At 34.7% G+C, this 21,619-nt stretch overlaps 2 protein-coding genes across 2 annotated transcripts; both read left to right on the forward strand.

Moving 5' to 3' along the window:
* The first annotated feature begins 872 nt into the window (after positions 1-872).
* Positions 873-4,221, forward strand: LOC127873918 (jerky protein homolog-like). The gene is made up of 2 exons (XM_052418029.1): positions 873-1,216; positions 1,560-4,221. Exon 2 carries the CDS (start codon positions 1,756-1,758, stop codon positions 2,284-2,286), a length of 531 nt encoding a protein of 176 aa, XP_052273989.1. The 5' UTR covers positions 873-1,216; positions 1,560-1,755; the 3' UTR covers positions 2,287-4,221.
* A 9,839-nt stretch (positions 4,222-14,060) lies between these two features.
* Positions 14,061-20,654, forward strand: LOC127871567 (uncharacterized). The gene is made up of 6 exons (XM_052414629.1): positions 14,061-14,278; positions 15,082-15,384; positions 15,568-15,825; positions 16,498-16,645; positions 17,438-17,590; positions 17,871-20,654. Exons 1-6 carry the CDS (start codon positions 14,218-14,220, stop codon positions 17,878-17,880), a joined length of 933 nt encoding a protein of 310 aa, XP_052270589.1. The 5' UTR covers positions 14,061-14,217; the 3' UTR covers positions 17,881-20,654.
* Positions 20,655-21,619: the final 965 nt, after the last annotated feature.

Raw genomic sequence — 21,619 nt, forward strand, 5'->3', positions numbered from 1 at the left:
CGTTTATATGGACTACGGTCTTACCACCGTAAAAAGACGCGGTCGGCGCAAATCACTCAAAATACCAGATTATCAGTCTTTATAGCCCCCACGGTGTAAGTTTAATGTATTTTCATGCTTTGTAATTAGTTAGATTTCATTTGCTTAAATTTTTGATAAGCCACTATAAGTACAATCACGTTTGTTGATTTCTCGAATTGATTCGTGCTCAATAATCTCGTACCCGTTTTTCTATTAAGCAAATTTTCTATAGTATATCACTATGTTAAGATCTAACTCATACTTCTAATATGTCTGTTAGCTTTGTTGATATTATTTAATGCAGTCGAAGAAAGTTGCATTTTGAATTTAAAAGAAAGTTGCATTTTGAATTTAATGACTTTTGATTGATTTTGAGGCAATATAGTAAACAATTGATGCACATTTATTCCTTAGGAATTTTTGTAACTCAGGAGCCCAATAAACTTTGCATTTATTTCCATAAAGGATCCTACGTTATCTGTAATGTTTCTTCATTATGAAGTTGTAAGAATGTACTTTAATTTTATATCTTTGTATGATGACACCGGTATTCCTCTGAGACATCCGAGAGAGCATGCCCAAATCTGTCAAGGTCAAGAAGAGGTATGTCTGTTAATGGGTACAACAATCAATACGCTAGAAAGTTTCGCGCAAGAATCTATCTTGAAATTGTTCGTGATAGTTCATAAACAGTTGTTTTTTTTACTTTTGGGAGAGGGATTATGTGCAAAATGTTTTATCTGCTATACATTTATTTAGAACTTGTACCTTGGAAGTTGGTGTGCGTTAATTTTATTTCTTAATTGTCACAGATTATTGGAATTATATTTCTTAATCAAAACTAAGTAATATGCCTTTTGATAGCTTATAATAGAGAACTTAATTGCATCTTTGTATAGACTCAGAATAAGGCCTTACTGCGGTTACCATTACCACTCTTAGAAGCATAAGAAAAACTACAAAGGCAAGCAAAAAAGACATATTTTATATTCAATTTTGGTAGTTTAGTTGACTTAGAAATTAGTTTGAACATAAGTTTGTTTAAACTGTTACCTTTACTGATTTAATGACAGTGCTTTTTGTCTCTTAATTGATACACAACTTGACTTTTCAGAATGTGGTGGATACCTCAATTGAAGCTAAAGCTAAACGGAATAGGAATACTGTGGATGTGCCTATATGTAATTTCACATGTGTATGTATTTTCTAAAAGACAAATGATAATTAAAAATTATATGCTAGACTAGTATTTGATGAATATGGAGAGATATTGCAGTCACCCATGTATTGGCATTAGTGTTGCATATTGGTTTAAATTTTGAAACTTCATATATAGGTGCACCTTGATGAGTTCTACATTTCACACCCATTTTTGGGTCGCTAGGTCAAAGGTCAAGGTCACTGTGACCTTTAAAAATATAATTTGACAATCTTTCATTTATTAAAAACTGCACCCGCAGCCGTGGCACCCTTTATGCGGTGCTCTTGTTATTATGGGGCATCCTTTGTGGTGAAGTTATGAGTTTTATTTGTTTCAGGAAGACAGATTTCATGCACAAGGGTTGATTTTGAATCTGAGACTGCAAAAGATGTCATCTTAAACATGGGAGATTTGCTTCCAGCACTTCTTGGTTGTACAGCTCTTCCAAAATGCATCAATGAAGGTCTAATGGTGTTTGACCACAAAAGTGATCAGTTAACCACAGTCAATACCTGCGCACCATCTACCATGACATGTTGGACAGCGCCTGGCAAGAAGTATCAAGGCAAACCATCCATGGCTGTTGGCGGAGGGCCTTAGGAGACGCGATCGGCAGCGATGAAGCCGACGACAGCGATGGGGAGTTTGAAGGATTCAGCGCTGCAGACGTTTCTCAGGCAGAAAAGCACCTTGCAGACTTCAACTCCTTCTCGGCAGTCGATGTCAACAAATCCCGCGATGCGTTTGGCGTGACGGACGACGAAATCGATCATTGGCTTAAGATAGACGATGAGCTCGCAACCACAGCGCATCTTACCGACGAGGAGATCGTGGCTAACGCTACCGGTGCATGTACAGAGGCCGACGAGAACGACAACGACGAAGAAGAAGAAATGGAACCGCTACCTGCGATGTCTTCCATCGTCAGAGGCCTCGAGGAAGGTCTCTGCCGACGGAACATCGGCTCAGACCTGTCATCTGCGCAACATCATCGCCCTTGCACGAGCCGTAGCCAGAGACTCGTGCAAGCAGAGAAAGATGACGGAATATTTCACATTTTATAGCGAATAGATGAATTACCTGTTAATGTTTTGTATGTATCGTGAATTGTACTTCATTGTATAAACTTTGAAAGTGTAATCGTTTATTATATGCTATACATGCTTGATAAATAAAAAGATCTTTGTTTATGTTTAATGTTTCTGTACGTGTACGAATAATAAATTAAATAATCCTAACGATTTATTTACGTGCTAACGCAGTATACTTTACAGAGATTCACTTTAATTTTTGCCATTTATCAGAAAATTCACGGAAAGCACGATTTTTACATGACGCGTATGACGCAATAAAACAATTCTTTGTACATGTGTTGTATTGCATTCAATCTAAATTTAAAGTCGCTCGCCCAATTAAAGCTCTGTCCCATAATGCACTGTACTCTTTTTCTGAAAATTGGCGTCGGCATATGGATGTTTTTATGAATTTCATATTTCTCGTCATAAATGTTAAAGATTATTTTTTTCGTAATTGATGTTGTAATTATATTGGATTATCGGATGCATGTGCACATTAGAAAAGCGGTATGTATTACGTTATCGTTCGATTCGGTTTATATGCAAGTATTTGCGGATGACAACACAGCATGGCAATACACAGGACCTATATTATAGGCTAAACTTTACCTGTTTTTATATCCCCCTGCAATAAATTAGCTCAAAACTTATAACGCTGTCCGTTTATAACGCGGTTGCGTGGCTTGGACCCCGTCATCCGCGTTATATTGGAGTTACAGTGTCTATAAATTTTAGTAAATTGTCAGAGATAAAAAATTACAACTCATTTGAAGAATTAATGACTAATATTTTAGTTGTGTCTTATGGGTTTGGACTTTAATAAACCTTAGGTTGAGAAATGACAAATTTGTGTAAACTGGTTATTATAAAACATGTTTTAATAATATATGAAATAAGAACATAACACTGTTATTGATAATGTATTAAGAATTCTGATGAGCAATACCATGCAACATCTTTCAAAGAGATAAAAATCTGACATATGAACATAATGGTTTCCTTTAAGATTATGTATATAGTGAATAATGGCCCCTTAGTCACTTTTTTATCAGGAAGACGAGTTTTTTAATAACAAAAACTTCTTGGATGGAAAGATCTCGGTAAAACATTGAGTTCACAAGAACCATTATTCTCTTCTTCATCATTTTGGAGTTACTGTCCTTTTTTACGAAAAAAATGTGTAGTTTTTGTGTTGCCTGACTATAGTTTGGAGACATTATCATAACAATAGGTGTAACTTAGTTCCGATGCAGTGGTGACGTCCTGTTTGCTTGTCTGAGCATAACTCTTGAAAGTACTTGTGATACCACTTCAAGAAACATAACTTGCATTACTACTTTTTTGAGTTATTGCCCTTTGTTATTTTGTATACATGTACTTTAAAATTGTACACAGTTTTTAATATTCCCTAATCTTTAATCTACTATTTTATTTAAGTTTTACTTTAGTCCAGATATTTTACTAAATTCTGTAATTTAAGTTACAAGATTTTCAAATGACTCCTTTGTACCATTATTTATGTATGTTGCATATTCAGAAAAAAGTGTATGTTTTATTTCTGTATTATATATAATGATCCTTGATAGAATCATTGTTAGAGATTTTTTCTGTTATTTCCATACACAAAATAAATAAAAAACTAGAAAGAGGACAACTTTTATTTCTTCAGATAAGAATCCATTATTAACAAGAATAACTGTTATATTGTTGTAAAAGGTTTCTATCCATTTTATAAAACTGTTTTTATAATTAATGCTGCAAACATTGTATGTTACATTTATGGTTATTTGTATCAAAGGCTACAATTAGAAACAAAATCAACTTTGCAAAACATTTTGTGTTTTTTTTCCATTCATCTCACTTTTGACAGCTTTTGATCTTAACATGATAACATTTATGTTGCTTCATAGTCTGTAATTCGTTTTCTTTTCCCTGAGCTTTCCTTTATATTATTCTCTATTTTGTGTGGTTACAATTAAGTATGCTAAGGTGTTTATTTCATTTTGTAATTTTTCCTCCAATTCGTTTTTCTTTTTTTCCCTTTTACTTGCAAATTTAATTGTATAGTTTTTTTCCATAACGTGTAATAAATTCCCAAAGTATTCCAGGTCTGGCTGATTTATTACAATTTGCAGTGTCATTAATGCATTTAATTATATTTATACAATACGTTTCATCTAGCATCAAACTATTGTTTATTGTTAAATATCCTAGACCTCTTTTTTGAACAGAAAAATCAATATTTAAAGAAATTAATTAATGGTCAGTTTTATATCCATGTTGTATTGTACACACTTTGCCTTTGGTTAAATTCTAGAACAGTAATTAATACGAGCATGCGGTATCTTCATAATTTTATTAGCTCGGCTGTTTTCGGAGAAAACCCGAGGTATTGTCATAGCCAGCTCGTCCAACGTCAGCCGTCCGCCGGCGTCGTGCTAAAACCTTTACATTGGCTGTACAATCAAAGTGCTTCCACGTACAACTTTGAAACTTCATATGTAGATTCACCTTGATGTGTTCTACGCGCCACACCATTTTGAGGTCCCTAGATCAAGGTCACTGTGACCTCTAAAAAAAATCTGACAAGCTTTCATTTATTCAAAAGCCGAGCGTTGGCATCCGTTTTGCGGGTCTCTTGTTAGTTTTATATTGATTTTAAGATTGCAGAGTAATCAAGGATGAAACTTATAGTTTGACCGGATCGGATCTTAAACATAAGATCCATCTAAGATGGATATTGAATACCTACCCAGAATGATACTGTTTTAAGATGATTGTATGAATTCTAACAAGAGGGCCAAGATGGCCCTAGTTCGCTCACCTGAGAGGAGTCGGTTCATTCAATCTTTACCAAATGTCAAACTTGACCTAGATATTGTCCAGACAAACATCCTGGTCAAGTTTCATCATTATTTCATCTGCGAGTCATGATCAATATACCTATGAAGTTTCATGATCCTAGGCATAAGCATTCTTGAGTTATCATCCAGATATCATTTTTCTAAGTTGAGTCACCGTGACCTTAACAGCCATTGTGTGAATACGTTATTTGGCACTGTGACCTTGACCTTTGACCTAGTGACCTGATAATCAATAGGGGTCATCTGCGAGTCATGATCAATATACCTATGAAGTTTCATGAACCTAGGCATAAGCGTTCTTAAGTTATCATCCAGAAACCATTTTACTATTTCAGGTCACCGTGACCTTTGACATAGGGACCTGAAAATCCACAGGGTTATCTGAGAGTCATGATCATTGTACCTATGAAGTTTCATGATCCTAGGCATAAGCATTCTTGAGTTATCATCCATAAACCATTTTACTATTTCAAATCACCCCGACCTTGACCTTTGACCTAGTGACCTGAAAATCAATAGGGGTCATCTTCGAGTCATGATCAATGTACCTATGAAGTTTCATGATCCTAGGCATAAGCGCTCTTGAGTTATCATCTGGAAACCATTTTACTATTTCGGGTCACCGTGACCTAGACCTTTGACCTAGTGACTTGAAAATCAATAGGGGTCATCTACAAGTCATGATCAATGTACCTATGAAGTTTCATGATCCTAGGCCTAAGCGTTCTTGAGTTATTATCCGGAAACCATTTTACTATTTTGGGTCATCTTGACCTTTGACCTAGTGACCTGAAAATCAATAGGGGTCATCTACGAGTTATGATCAATGTACCTATGAAGTTTCATGATCCTAGGCCAAAGCATTCTTGAGTTATCATCCGGAAACCATTTTACTATTTCGGGTCATCGTGACCTTGACCTAGTGACCTGAAAATCAATAGGGGTTATCTGCGAGTAATGATCAATGTAGCTATGACGTTTCATGATCCTAGGCATAAGTGTTCTTGAGTTATCATCCGGAAACCATTTTACTATTTCGGGTCATCGTGACCTTTGACCTAGTGACCTAAAAATCAATAGGAGTCATCTGCGAGTCACGATCCTTGGCATAAGCGCTCTTGAGTTATCATCCGGAAACCATCTGGTGGACGGACGGACCGACATGAGCAAAACAATATACCCCCTCTTCTTCGAAGGGGGGGGGCATAATGAGAAAACTGCCCCCCTCCCAGCAGCCATGTTATTTAACTGACCGGAACCATTTTTGAACTCAACTCTCGTATCAAGGAAACAAATGTTCTGGGAAATTTCATGAAAATTGGGCCAAAAATGTGACTTCTACTGTGTTCACATGTTTTCACTATATACATATAGAGAAAAATGCCCCGCCCACTGGCGGCCATGTTTTTTTCACCAATCCCGACCATTTTCAAACTCGTCCGAGATTTAAACAAAACCAATGTTTTGACCAACTTTCATGATGATTGGGCAAAAATTGTGACTTCTAGAGTGTTTACAAATTTCTCTATAGCCAAATAGGGAAAACTGCAACTATATACATATAGAGAAAAATGCGCTAGTGGGCGGCCATGTTTTTTTCACTGATCTCGACCATTTACGAACTCGTCCGAGACATCAATTGAACCAATGTTTTGACCAACTGTCATGATGATCAGGCAAAAATTGTGACTTCTAGAGTGTTTACAAGGTTTCTCAATAGCAAAATAAGGAAAACTGCCCCGCCCACTGGCGGCCATGTTTTTCAACGGATCGGAACCACTTTTGAACTCAACCAAGATATCATTAAGACAAACATTTTGACAAAGTTACATGAAGATTGGGCATAAAATGTGACTTCTACAGTGTTTACAAGGTTTTTCTTTTTTTTGACCTAGTGACCTAGTTTTTGACCCGGCACAACCCAGTTTCGAACTCGGCCGAAATTTTATTGGGACAAAGCTTCTGACCAAGTTTCATGAAGATGGTACAAGAAATGTGGCCTCTATAGTGTTTACGAGCAAATGATAACGGACGGACGGACATACGACGGACAAAGACCGGTCACAAAAGCTCACCTGAGCAATCAGGTGAGCTAAAAATATATCAAACAGTTCAACCAGCTTTTATTACTGACCACTGATATTAACGTCTGGCATACAGCAAAGTGAGAGGGTCAGTAAGCTGAGTGGTAAATAGTTACACACTGCAATGATCAATATCTGTGGTCTAACAAATTCTAGAGCAGAACTAAAAATAGATTGGGAAATATGACTCAGCAGGTTAAACAATAGAGATAGATACTGCAAAATTGTGTACATGTTGTCTTCATTTCAGCTTTCTCTTAGTTGATAGCCTTACCATAAGAAATAATGACTAAAACAGTTGTTAATTATGAAAATTCTGTGTTATGAAAAATTAAATAAAACAGTTAATGGTACATAATACGGACTATTAAAACCAAACTTTACTACACAGGACACAAATGTTCTGACTTAATTTCATGAAGATTGGGCAACTGAATTTAATAAAACTAGAGTGTTAACAAGATTTTACTATAGCCGTATAAGGAAAAATGCCCCGCCCCATTGGAAGCCATGTTTTTCAAGCAAACATAATTATTTTCGAACTCATCCAAGATAGCATTGAGACCAATCTTCTGACCAAATTTCAGAAGATTGGACAATAAATGTGGCCTCTAGAGTGTTAACAAGGTTTTACTAAAGCCATAGATAGCCATATAAGGAAAAATTCCCCGCCCCTGGTGGCCATGTTTTTTAAGGATCAAAAACCATTTTCGAACTCATCCAAGATATCATTCTGACAAATCTTCAGACCAAGTTTCATGATGATCGAAAATAAATGTGACCTCTAAAGTGTTAACAAGGTCATACATTTCAATATAATTTAAAATATAACTTAAGAAGAACATGTGACGAAAAATGCGAAATAAGCGAGATATTTAATATTTAAATCGAAAATGTTTGTACAGTAGAATTCGCCAGAATGTATATCATGCATGTACGATGTGAATCTTAATTTAGTTTAATGGTTGTTTTTAAATTCCTGCAGTGATGTCTATTCATTCGACACACGAACACTCAATCTCCACGCAGAGTTGTCGTTCCTTGCTCTCACATGAAAACTCTGCGAAAGGCTCTGCATGACATATTGCCCAGAAACTAGGTAAAACCGAACAAACGCATTCAGAGTATATTTGATTTTGATTTTTTAGGATCAGATGCGTAAAATAATGAAATAGGAATATTATTTACGATAAATCGTGCAAAAACTTGCGAGTTTTAATGCAACTCTTTGGAACTATTTTATTGCCCATTTACGCAGATGGAATCATTCCACGCACTTCACAAATGTAAACAATTGAACATAATTTGTAGTGAGTGACGTTAGGCATTGCTTCGACGTAGGTATGTATGTAGGTTTGTAAACATCAAACAACCATATCAATTTTATAATAATGAATTAAGACTGTTATAAAATATTATGGTATGAGATGGTAATGTAACCGTCGTGCAAGAGATTGTTTAGTATACTGTAACCTCCATGGTGAACGCTTGGAATGATCATGACATGAATGAGACGCTTTCATCAAAATAGTCCGTTCTGAGCCCAATACAGAGGTGAATGTAATGTAACCGTCGTGCAAGAGATTGACGAACACTTACTCCGATCCTAATAAAAAGACGAATTCTTCGGTTATTGTAGGAAAATATGTACGAAATATCTTCGTCACCATCAGCTCGGGGCACTTATTTGTCTTTGCTGCATTTTATCAAATTCGTCTTCAATATCTTGCCTTTTTTGTGTTATTGTAACATGTATTTATCAATATATTACAATTTAACACATATCAACATCGTATAGTCTCGCTTTAATTGTTTGACAAAAGAATGCCATATTGTACAGAATCATCAAACAATAAAAAACATATTCAAAAGTTTGCCATCTTCCAGAATGTAAAACTATAATTTATAATTAATTCCACTTAATCTTCTTGTGCTTAAAACAAATATTTTAAAAAGGGAGACAACTCTGTCAATTCAACATAATTTTTCATTTGCAGTTACTTCCCTTGACATGATAAACTATTAAAGTATATAAAAGCTGTTATTACTATTTAAATATAAGGAAAATGACATCCCCCCAGCGGCCATGCTTTTTTACCGATCCGAACCATTTTCGAACTCAACTGTCATAGAAAAAAAACACATGTTCTGACCAAATTTCATGAACATTGGACCAAAAATGTGACTTCCAGAGTGTTCCCATGTTTTCACTATATACATTTAGAGAAAACTGCCCCGCCCCCTGGCGGCCATGTTTTTTTCACCGATCTAGACCATTTTCGAACTCGTTCAAGAAATCAATAAAACCAATGTTTCGACCAACTTTCATGATGATTGGGCAAAAATTGTGACTTTTAGAGTGTTTACAAGGTTTCTCTATAGCCAAATAAGGAAAACTGCCCCGCCCACTGGCGGCCATGTTTTTCAACACACAGGAACCACTTTTGAACTGAATCAAGATATCATTAAGACAAACATTTTGACAAAGTTACATGAAGATTGAACATAAAATGTGACTTTTACAGTGTTTACAAGGTTTTTCTCTTTTTTTACCTAGTGACCTAGTTTTTGACCTGGCATAACCCAGTTTCGAACTCGGCGGAGATTTTATTGGGGCAAAGCTTTTGACTAAGTTTCATGAAGATGGGACAAGAAATGTGGCCTCTAAAGGTTTTACGAGCAAATGTTTACGGACGGACGGACTTACGACGGACAAAGACCGGTCAGAAAAGCTCACCTGAGCAATCAGGTGAGCTAAAAATACACATCCGATTTTAAGATTAAAATGATGAACTCAAAATTCTAAATTGTGGAAATCCCATCTTTTGTGCTCAAACTTACTTAGAATGGAAAATATAGCCAAGGTCTTAAAATTACCAAGGTAAGGGATCCTATGATTGAGATTGGAAAATTATTCCATCCTGAAATAGAGGTTAAATACTATTGTAGCCGGTGGTTGTGTATTCATAACACAAGTGGGTTGGTTGAACATATTAGTTATTATATATATGTAGGTTATGATGAAAATGATGGCAAGAAATTAACAAAAACAATTATAAATTATAAATAACAAATTGAAATTACAATATTAAATTACCTATTGCATTGAAATACACAATAATCAGGCAAATACATTTGTATTACAATAAACATACAATAAAACAATACAATTTATTTAAATGAACAATAAAAGTACACTCACCAGCGACCAGAAGACTAAGTCTTAGAATAAATAGGTACTGGCAAAGGGAAAATGCCAATTTGAATGTACATCTATCTCTGACAAGACCTTATGAACGAATGAAACTATACTAATGTATAAAGCCAGTGAAACTCTATAGCTTAAAACATCTCACATAAAAACATGCAGTGTTAGTAACTTCATTCACTCACCAATTAGCACCTACACTGATACTGTCTCACAGTCTTAATTGGATTAGTATTATTAAAGGATTAGTGAGTGAATACCCTGTTAGTAGCTGTTACACTATTCTTACACTTGGGTATATGAAATATCAAATACATTATGAAGACCACAACTACATCTATACTATTTGTGCAAATTTGAAATCAAACTCAGATCACCAATAGCAAAATAATATAGAGTCTGTTTTTGATTCCAATGAGACCTAATAAAAATTCCCTCATTAAATACCAAATCAAGTAAAATTAGCAGGTTAAGCCAATAAGGTGAACAGTCAAAATGTATAAATGCATAGTTTATACATCAAGTATTTACCCTCAATCGATTTCAGTCAAAACAGGTCAATAAAAGTACATTATGTGTTTTGAAAAACAACAAATCTGAAAGCACAATGTCTAAATATATATAAACTCTATAAATATATAAATATATATATATATATATATATATATATATATATACTTGTCACTAATGATCAATTTGTCAAATAGAAATTGACAAGGTGTAGAATTTTTTTAATGACTATTTTATAAACAAGTTTTGTCATTTATATTATAAAAGTATTAAAGTCATAGTTGTCATGACCTTGTCCAATAGGTACTTTGCTGTTTCAGCAGGTACAGAAATGCAATCTAGTTAACTTGAACAGTCTTGAAAGCAGTAGCAGCTATTATTATCAATCTTGTCTTCTCGAAATTTGATTTGAATACTGTCTGTGGACCTTGGTGGACTACATTTAGTTAAAGACTAGTGACACTCCAAAATTCTAATAATTCTTTGAAGATATCAACATCAAAATTGTTTGTGTCTTTTCAGAAAATATGGTTCAGCAGTTGTATGCGTTCAACATAGATTTCCAAGCTCTCAGGAACTACTACCGATTCTTGATGAAGCATGACTGTTTCTGGGTTGTACTCTATACCGAAGATATCTGCATTGACCTGGAACGATAGAAATGTATGTACATTGTAAGTATTTACCTACATATTCAGGTCACAATCATTATTCAGGATATGGTATGGACATATTTATCTAAAGACCAACCCCTATATTTGTCATAAAATTTGCCGCCCCAAAAGTCACATGCTAGCTACGCCTCTGCTCAAACAGTGCACCTCTGCACATCTATCTTGAAATTTGTCTTTTGCCAAAGTTGAAAGTCTACCTGCAAGTTACGGAAGACAGAAAAAGAAAATTATGTTGCATACTTCATTCTTTCGTCTTCTTCTGCTTCTTTTTTGTTTGTTTGCTGTTCTCTTTTGACGCTGGATATGTGTAGGACAAACTTTCCGATGGAGAATCTTTAACAACACCGTTTCGAGAGAATTTATTAATTTTTACACGTTTCATCAGTTATCCCCCTTGGATTAAAAGGGCCACTTTTTGCGCAAGAAATCGAAATAACATCGAAGTTGTATTAAAGCTCGTCCCGTGTTTTCTTTCCAATGACATTTGCAAAATGAAATTTGAAGTAATGATTCTGTTGTATCATTTCAATACGTAAAGTTAAGAGAAGAAAAGAAGACAGGAAAAGTTAGTAAATTGAACATTTACATTACATTTTACTTTTTTACATAAGAAGAACTAATAAATTATAACAAAGGAGTATACATATGTCATTAAGACCCATGGATTCATAATAAAAACTGTCACTCAAACGTATCATTTCAATTAATATCATAAATAGAAAAATGCAATTATAAATGGCGACATGGAAAATGAGTTGCATGATATACAGTGTCATTAAGCAAAATGCAATTATAAATAGCAACATGGAAAATGAATTGCATGAAATACAATGCCATAAAGCATAATGCGAGAACTGGCGGAAACACTTCCATAGTATATAAGTATAGAACCTACTTTGGCAGCTGGGTGTTAGACCCGTCCACCGCCCTGTAGGAGAGCAAGTCTGCGTGAGATCACCAAACGCGCGTGTGTAGCCTCACATGTGTACGTCACGTGACTACCGACCGACGTGGATGAGACGCGCTCAGTAGCGTGGATGACGTTAACTGGCATTGGGCATGACATATCTGAAACAAAAAAATAAATATGCTTCTGTGTCATTATCAATTTGCCATTCTCATATAAACGGCAAATGTTGTTCAATACAAAAGGAAAACGTATAGTTGTTAAAATTAACATTTAACAACGAAAAATGTGCGTTTAAAAAGCATTGTTGCCGTTTTTCGTTTCAAACCTTAAACGCAATAATGTTTGATTCCTTTATTTACAAAACGGGACTAGTGTCGAATGTCGATGTCAGAACTAGCTCGATATATGACCCAGCTTGATATTCGGGACTAGTGCCGTATGTCGATGTCAGAGCTGTTTCGACATTTGCCCCAGCTCGATATTCGGGGGTAGTGTCGAATGTCGATGTCAGAGCTGTCTCGACATTCGCCCCAGCAAGATATTCGGGACTAGTGTCGAATGTCGATGTCAGAGCTGGCTCGACATTCGCCCCAGCTCGATATTCGGGACTAGTGCCGAATGGCGATGTCAGAGATAGCTCGATATTCGTCCCAGCTCGATATTCGAATGTCGATTGTCGATGTCAGTGCCAACTTCACGCACCTCATAATATCTTCCTGTGAATTCAGAGTTGAACGTTTCGTCACAGCTCTCTTTTGATCTGCTCTTGTTTGATGGCACTACGAGCGTTAAGTACGTTACATACTAGTAGTTGAATGTGTTTATATTTTCCTTCTGCAATGAATTAAATTTTAAACTTAAAAAAATGGCTCGCACAGGAAGTCGAGAAGAAATTTCAACAATCTTATTTGAGCTTCTTCTTAACGCAATCGAAGATTTCATTGAACATAACTGTACTCATAATCGCATGGCTAAATATCTGTTATCACCCACTAAAGTATAAACGTATGCTCATTTTATTTTCAGAAATAAAGGTTATAGCACAAGTCTTAGTTTATGAACACCTAGACACATCCATAATGAAACACACTAGCATACTTATGTACATATAATAAAGTTTAGAACTTATGATAGAAGTTCATATATTGATGTGTTGATCATCAAAAGAGTGCCGATTGATAATTAAATAAAATCGGTTACACATATGTTCGTAAATTTTAAATGCTGATTTGCATTACTTATATTTTGTTATTTGACAATACCTTAAGTAAAATAATTGCGTTCGCCAGCCGGTTTTCAAATGTCGACCTTAATACGCACTTGCACTGATTCAGGCTATTTTCAAGAGAAATGTCCGGAAGAAAAAAAATGAACGATCCTTTTAAGGCAAAAAATTACTGACATTTTAACAATAAACAATAAGGATGACTAATAGACGCATAAGAAAACATGAATAGCGGAAGATAATCAGTAAGACACAATCAGATTCTGCTCTTTTCAGTCATTCTTTAATAACGTCGAAGTTCACTACTTGTGTCGTCTATATCACGAAACGAAAGTCGGATATTTAGTACATGGCGCGATTGGTTTGAAATTTATAAGCGATATACTCAGTTTTATTTAGATACCATCAAACTTTGTAACGGACTATCCATGACAAATCTCGGATATGTTAAATATTTTTGTTCTTGCTGTATTGTGGGATTTTCATGCGTACGCTTTTGGGCAAGGTTTGTTACAAAACACAATACGTTCGCCGTGGCGTAATTGATAAGGTGTCCGCTTAGCGATCGAGAGGTCACGGGTTCGATCCCCACTCTTCCTCAAAAAAACACCGAGTACTGCTTATATGCCCAGAAAACGGACTCGATGGCATTTCTATAAGCCTGAGGCTTTCGATGCAATCGAGCTAAAATAAATATGTTAAAAATAAAACATAATAAGCTAAACGTATGACATTCTTTTAATATAGTAAGATTCCACTTTTTTTTTATTTCTACTATATTTCCTTGTTCATACAGTGTTTGTCTTGAAATAGAAGGGATAGAACAGTGTACGAAAGAAAATGAAAGATAATTGCCAAATATTCGTGGAATTCGAGTTACACAAATGTAATATTTAACATTATTTACATAATAAGGACATAACACATGCAAGCAAATATCATTTATTAATTTCTAGCATATTGTTTCGGCATATAAATGTAGATTCACAGACGCTACATGTGTCGAATAATTTTTTAGCATAGTCTTAATTAGTAAAGTTGCGTTTTAATTAGGTGGAAGCAATAGTTTCAAAAAAGTGTGAACTAACTTAACTGTTTAATGAACTGTAGAGTAAGCGACTGCATTTTCCTTTTTTACTTTCTCTATACATCTGTATACATTTGTGTTATTGTTCTGTATGAGTTCTCGCAGTTTAGGCATAAGCACATTACATAATATAATATGTCTGTTCAGTTAATGTTAAACAAAATGATTGATTCCATACTATAATATCATAATATAGACTCGTGTGTCTGTTCCAAATGAAGGTTTTACAAATCGCCCGGTGTTTGAGAGCACCGTGACACTACCAGAATGCACTCACCCATGCGTATTTTCCGAAGCCAACGTTCCTCTGATGGCAAGCTGCCGTATCCAAGGGATGTTTGACAACAGTAATGTCACCTTCAACATCGGATCGAATATTCGAATACAAGCCCAGAGAATGGGAAGCGATGGCATCTTTGAGGCACGTGGCTATACTGTAAGAGAGGAAGATCATTTATCCACTATTAATTGTACACTGGGGAACCCTACGTCAACCTATTCTGAAGCGACATTATTCATTGCAAGTGAGAACATGTATTAACTTAATTGATTGAAGAGAATGAACGCATTTGACTTTTAATAGTATTTAAAGTAAATTTTTCAATAATACTATGCAATGGTTTAAAATACTTAAATCATCTTAATTGTGTAATATAACTATAAAAGACTTTGATACGTCTAACGTTTAACATGTGTATTGTTTCCAGAGGAATCATCGACTCCGCTATTAATATCAGAACCTATCAACGGAAATCTGAATATCAAATGCATGACAACAGGTGGCCGCCCACCGCCCGAGTTAGAAATATCGAAATGCGGGAAAGTGATAAACGTGACACAGATTGGCGGCGAGGCAACGGTGACATCATCATCGGAGCTTCTGAACGAGGCGATGTTCGAATGTTGCACCAAAGATCGCTACTTTCCGTCAAAATGTTCTGGGGTCCATACAATTATTCGTGGTGGTAAGTGCACGTGTTCGGCTACTTTCTATAAAAATGTTCTGGGGTCCATACAATTATTCGTGGTGGTACGTGCACGTGTTCGGCTACTTTCCATAAAAATGTTCTGGGGTCCATACAAATATTCTTGGTGGTAAGTGCACGTGTTCGGCTACTTTCCATCAAAGTGTTCTGGAGTCCATACAATTATTCGTGGTGGTTAAGTGCACGTGTTCGGCTACTTTCCATCAACATGTTCTGGGGTCCATACAAATATTCGTGGTTGTAAGTGCACGTGTTCGAAACGAAATCCAAATGACATTCACTGTTGTCAATGAAACAGCTTGGATTAAATTAATATAAATGGTACGTAATAGAGAATTGAATTGAGAGACTAGTTCAAAATACTTCTCACAATAATTGAAAATGCAATTCGTTATATATGTACGTGCATCAACATCAAATAATACGCGTACAACAGTACATTTAAACCTTTTCCTTATTTCCGGTTCCATTACCTAAAATATGTGGTTTTTAACTTTGCGCTCACATGTTTTGTCTGTACTTTTAAAAGCCATTTTCATTAAGATAAATTCTGATATTTTTATCATTAACATTATATTTCGCTATACATGGTGATGGCATGTTTAGAGCATGTTTCTATGTGTCCACTTGTTGTAAGGTAATGTTTTGTAGATGTGATGCCTTTAACGCAATTGGTGTCCTCTGAGAAGTCCTACACTCTTGTGCTAGGGATAACAATCGCCGTGTCGTCTCTGTTGTGCTTCCTTATCGTCGCTATCATACTGGCCGCCGGAATTTACTGGCGAAAGAAACGAGGAAGGTACGTTTGTGTTTTTACAGTTCCAATAACGCAATGCAATCAATAACATATTTATTTTTTGATAATTATTTGGTCTCCACTGATAACCCAATAAGGACTGTGAATGTGTGAATGTTCTCCTCCTTTTAAAAAGATAAATTAATTATCTCGTAGAAAAGCTGTAGTGATTAATTTCATAAACATACACAATCAGTACTGTCGGTTATTTAACAGCAAATTATGATAGAACATTAAATTTCGTAAATAGTAACTAGTATATATATAATAAAACGAATACGAGCTTTAAGCTGTGCAATATTGTCTGCTAGTACACATCTGCCAAGTATTCTTTGTGTTTATTAAGGGCTTAGAAAAGTCGCGAAATTGACAAATAATGAATACAGCTTAAATAGAAATGAATCAAACGTTTAATATCCGGGCCGGCCCGTTCAGTCTGTAGAGAGCTGAAGTACAAATCCGACGTTCTCGGATAAAAGAAATACATGAAAGGTAGCGATCATAAATAATCTCTACGGTCATTATCCCCTAACTACGGTATCAAATACAGAAGTTGTCCGTTACTGGCATAATTATGTATACTTAGTACCAGTAACCAGCCTCCCCAGGACAAGTGTTAGTTGCTAACTGAACGCCGTGATTATGATATGAATGAAAATATATTGAAAATTGCAAAATAAACAAATACATACAGAAACATATTTAGTTTTATTTTAATCTAATTATCAACATAAACAAGTTCATACAATAAAAACACAACTCAAGAAAATCATTAGTTTTTTTTGTCATTTGCAGGCACTTAAACGAGCGTCTACAGAATCATGAGCTCATGTTACTTCGCCCCATGTCTACCATTTCGTGTACACAAGACCATTACGACCTCCCGTCCGAAATGAGCACTGACCCGACTGAATTCACGACGGCGTATACTTGCGGAAAATACTTACGGTAGCTTTACTTTACTGACTTTGTGCCATAACTAAATATTTTATAATTGTACGAAATAATAAAATATCCAAGTTACGTCTTACGGCTGTTTGATTTACGTTTGGAATATTAAGCGAATATTAAGCTAAATTCGATACATTAAGTATACAGTTTTTATTCCAATTTGAACGACTGTTTGTATGTTTGTTGATTTACAATTTGTTCAAGTGTACATAGAATGTCTTTTTCATTTTGCATACTGCTTACATTATTATAATGATCTCTTTTTTATCTTTGACAGTAAAAATTGATCAATGCTCGTCAATGCCTCGTTTCGAAGTTTGTTTTTCGACAGTGTGGACCTTAAACAGTACATGAATAAACTGCTATTGTTTGTACAATTCGAGTTTCGTTGTAAAATGTTTTGGGTAACAAGTATATATAGGATCTTGCACGAGTTGTCATATCATACCATATTTTATTAAACGAGTTCAGTTAATTTTATTAGTAAGCGAGCCTTTGGCGAGCTTACTAACGAATTTTCTGGACGAGTTTAATAAAATATGGTATGATATGACAACGAGTGTCAGATCTTTTTTATCACAGGCTTTTAAATGAGCAAATTAAATAAATATTTACGCAAACATAATAATAAAATCCCGAATGTTGTTTACATTTCGTGGCGTCATTTGACGTTGCAACGTCATTTCAGCAAAATAACAAAATGAGATTGGTCAATAAACGAAAACTAAGAAAACGCTTAAAAATGTTGTATTACACGTGTAATAAAACAAAATGTAATGGCTGTATTGCATGTGAAACAGGGTATAGCATGTGATAAAATGTTTTAATAAAAAACATATAGTTGTGTGTAAATACTAATGTATTTGTTCTGTGCAGAGTGGCCTTCATAAACAATAGTAATTGTAGTTATTTAAGTCCAAATGTCACTTAACCTTTATAACATGATTTGAGCATGACATTAGCCTTAACATCGATGCCTAAAATAAACTATTACGAAGCGTAAGAGTATCGATTTCATGGTTTTAAAAGTAGTTGGAAGTATGTAGAGTTATTTTAAAGCGATTTTTTGTTAACCATGTAAACCAGTTCAGAATATTTTAACTGGATATATATAAGCCCTATGGAGCAACAACGTGTGGGAGAAAATTGTGCGTAACATTTCGTTGATATATGCATAAATAATCGATCAAAGTGTAAATAACGATACGAATAAAACAACATTATGCTTCTTAAATGCAGCTTTTTGAATTTTTGAAGTTACATTTGTGTGTTAAATTCATATTATTTTTTAAAGATTCACTGACGACTGCTAGTCATCCGATTATTCTGATGACAAAACAGAATTGTTTAACAGATAACTTCCGTTACCTGCTTACTATTAATTATTGAAATTTTTGAGTGTTATCAATATATATTTTCATGAATCTGATTTAATCACCAGCATTATGTTATACATATATGTAGCTATCAGGTCATACGTTATATTCGGCTTTTCTATCGAGTGGACGTTTATGTTATTTCTATCTGCGTATATGAATATACATGATTCATTATTTGAGAATGGATTTTATGTCGATAATATTGCAGCACGTGTTTTGTGACGCGCGATCTTCGCATAAATCGTGGAATCAATCATAAATCAAAACAGTATGTCATTATTCAAATACATAGCTTCCTTAATTTTGTTTCAGTATCATTAAGTTAATTTATGGATGATTAAAAGATTCAAAAATGGTCACACAAATTATACATTGATGTATGTAAACTTGAATTAAAACATAGTAAAACAACTGAATGTTCGTCTTTTTCTTTGAATTCTTACCCTGTGTATCCCATATTAGGATAAAAAAATATACCTTTTTTATCCTTGATCATCATTTAAGACTTTTCGTGTTGTAACACCCACGCACTTAAAGGTTCCACATACCTCTAAGTGTAATAGTGTAACCCTCAGACGATGTGCTATGCAAATAAACTTATTGTTCGTTAATTGTTAATGCCGATCGGTTCACTTCTTTCTACATAAAAAAACAACTTCCATATGTGGCGGATAAAGGCACTAACAAGTAATTTATTTTAAAAAGTCTTATTTATTACAAGAACGTTGTTATGTTTTTAAGATAATTAACAGCCAATTCTTTTGAGAAGCATCCATTCCAATCCCCTCAGCTTTCAACAACGAGCTTCTTTTTTGCGTTGTATTATTTTGGTGATTTTTGTCCTTCTCTAACCATAGGCGTATAGAGCGAATGAAACATATATGTATGTTAACATTAAGCAAAATTACAGACAGAAATGATGTTATCTAGATCATCTTAATGTGGCAAACATAAATCTTGGTAAACAATTCACTTGCTTTTCTGTACAAGTACAATCTGCACAAAACAAACGAAATATGTCACATCAGTCACTGGCATGTGTATTGTGTCAATTATAATGTTCACATCAACATTCGTGTACACTTTTCCCAACTTTTGCAACGATCATTTGTTAAATTAATTAATTTATTTTATCCGCATGCAGTTTGTTCGCGTATGTTCTCCGGTACAAATTATGCCCACGGGTCCAGGCTCAAATGTAAACGTGTTATGATTCAGTGAAATGATACAAGTGCATCATTGCTGATCACGACAACGTCGTATATATTTGTACTTTTGGTTTCATCGGATAAGTTTACTATTATATAAAATGAAAATATATTTATAATTAAATATTCAAGCCGAACGTACATACGCAATAGCTAATACAGGTAAGGGTTGAAATCACCAATCTCTGCATTATTAATTTCAGATTATGAAAGATGATCATGGTTGCGCTGTATCACAAATTTATGCATGCGTCAAGTGTTCCTACTTTATGTAATCTGCAATCCCTCGTAGTACTAATTTCCTCGTGTCGCCGACGAAAATGTATCATAATCCAAGTGGGTAAGCTGTTTGTAAACGTTTAATCCATTCAAATTCCGACACGCACCTTGCTTTTAATTGGTACTGATTTGAAGTACAATTATCAAAAATAAATCTCTCCACAGGTTGAATAGAAATATGTGTTATGCTATATCCTGTTTTATTAAAGTGCTTGTAAATAAAGTTGTAAAATGTTTTGTTATTTTTTATTTAAAAAATGTTCCCTAAAACGTGTTTTAAGTGATCTACCAGTCTGCCCAACGTATTGCGCACCACAACAGGATACATTTCAAGAAATGACATACACTACATGCATATAATTTCATGAGACATCGGATTTAATGTTAACTGAACATTTGCGGTTATTAAGAGATGAAATAATAAAAGAGGACCTATTTGAATACATAAACATTTCCTGGAGTCGCACTTTTTTATTGTAGGATACCGATTACACGGAGCTTGCTCACGATGCGAAAAAGAACCTTGTTGTATAGTATCTCCAATGTAAGATATTCGAAGTAAACTTGTTTTGACAGTAGGTTTAGAAAAATGTAATTGTCTATAATTAAACGGCAACTGAAAACTACGTGCAATCGGAATTATCAATGGGTAGAGAACAACTTTATGGTTTTTTGTTATAAATTTGTCCATAGTTTTATAATTTGGCGAAACCACCAATCTTGTAGTTACATAAATACACATTGCCAATTCAACATACATAAAAGAGTAAAAGGCAGCTTGTCAGATAATGGTCTGTAAAAATTCAGTATAACCTGCAGAACTTTCAATTGAAGAACAACAAGTTTACTTTATAAATACAGAGAATGTATAAGCATCTAAGTATAAGAAAGGTCTTAAACAAGGTTTCTAAAAATAATAAAAATAACAGCCTCTGAAGGCTGAAAATATAACAACATCGAAAATGTGTACGGGGATACACGCTACCACATCCACGCAACACATATCAAACTGTTGTGCAATTCAATATAAAGAAGTGAAACTCCAGCTGCTGGAGCATGTCTTATACGATAATATAGCTGTAATGCATTTTAAGAATTGTAATGCATTTAATTACGGCCGTTATGTCGCATTTAACCACTATATATGTATTTTGCACTGT

Source organism: Dreissena polymorpha, chromosome 3 (assembly GCF_020536995.1).
Source record: "Dreissena polymorpha isolate Duluth1 chromosome 3, UMN_Dpol_1.0, whole genome shotgun sequence".
Lineage (NCBI taxonomy): Eukaryota > Metazoa > Mollusca > Bivalvia > Myida > Dreissenidae > Dreissena > Dreissena polymorpha.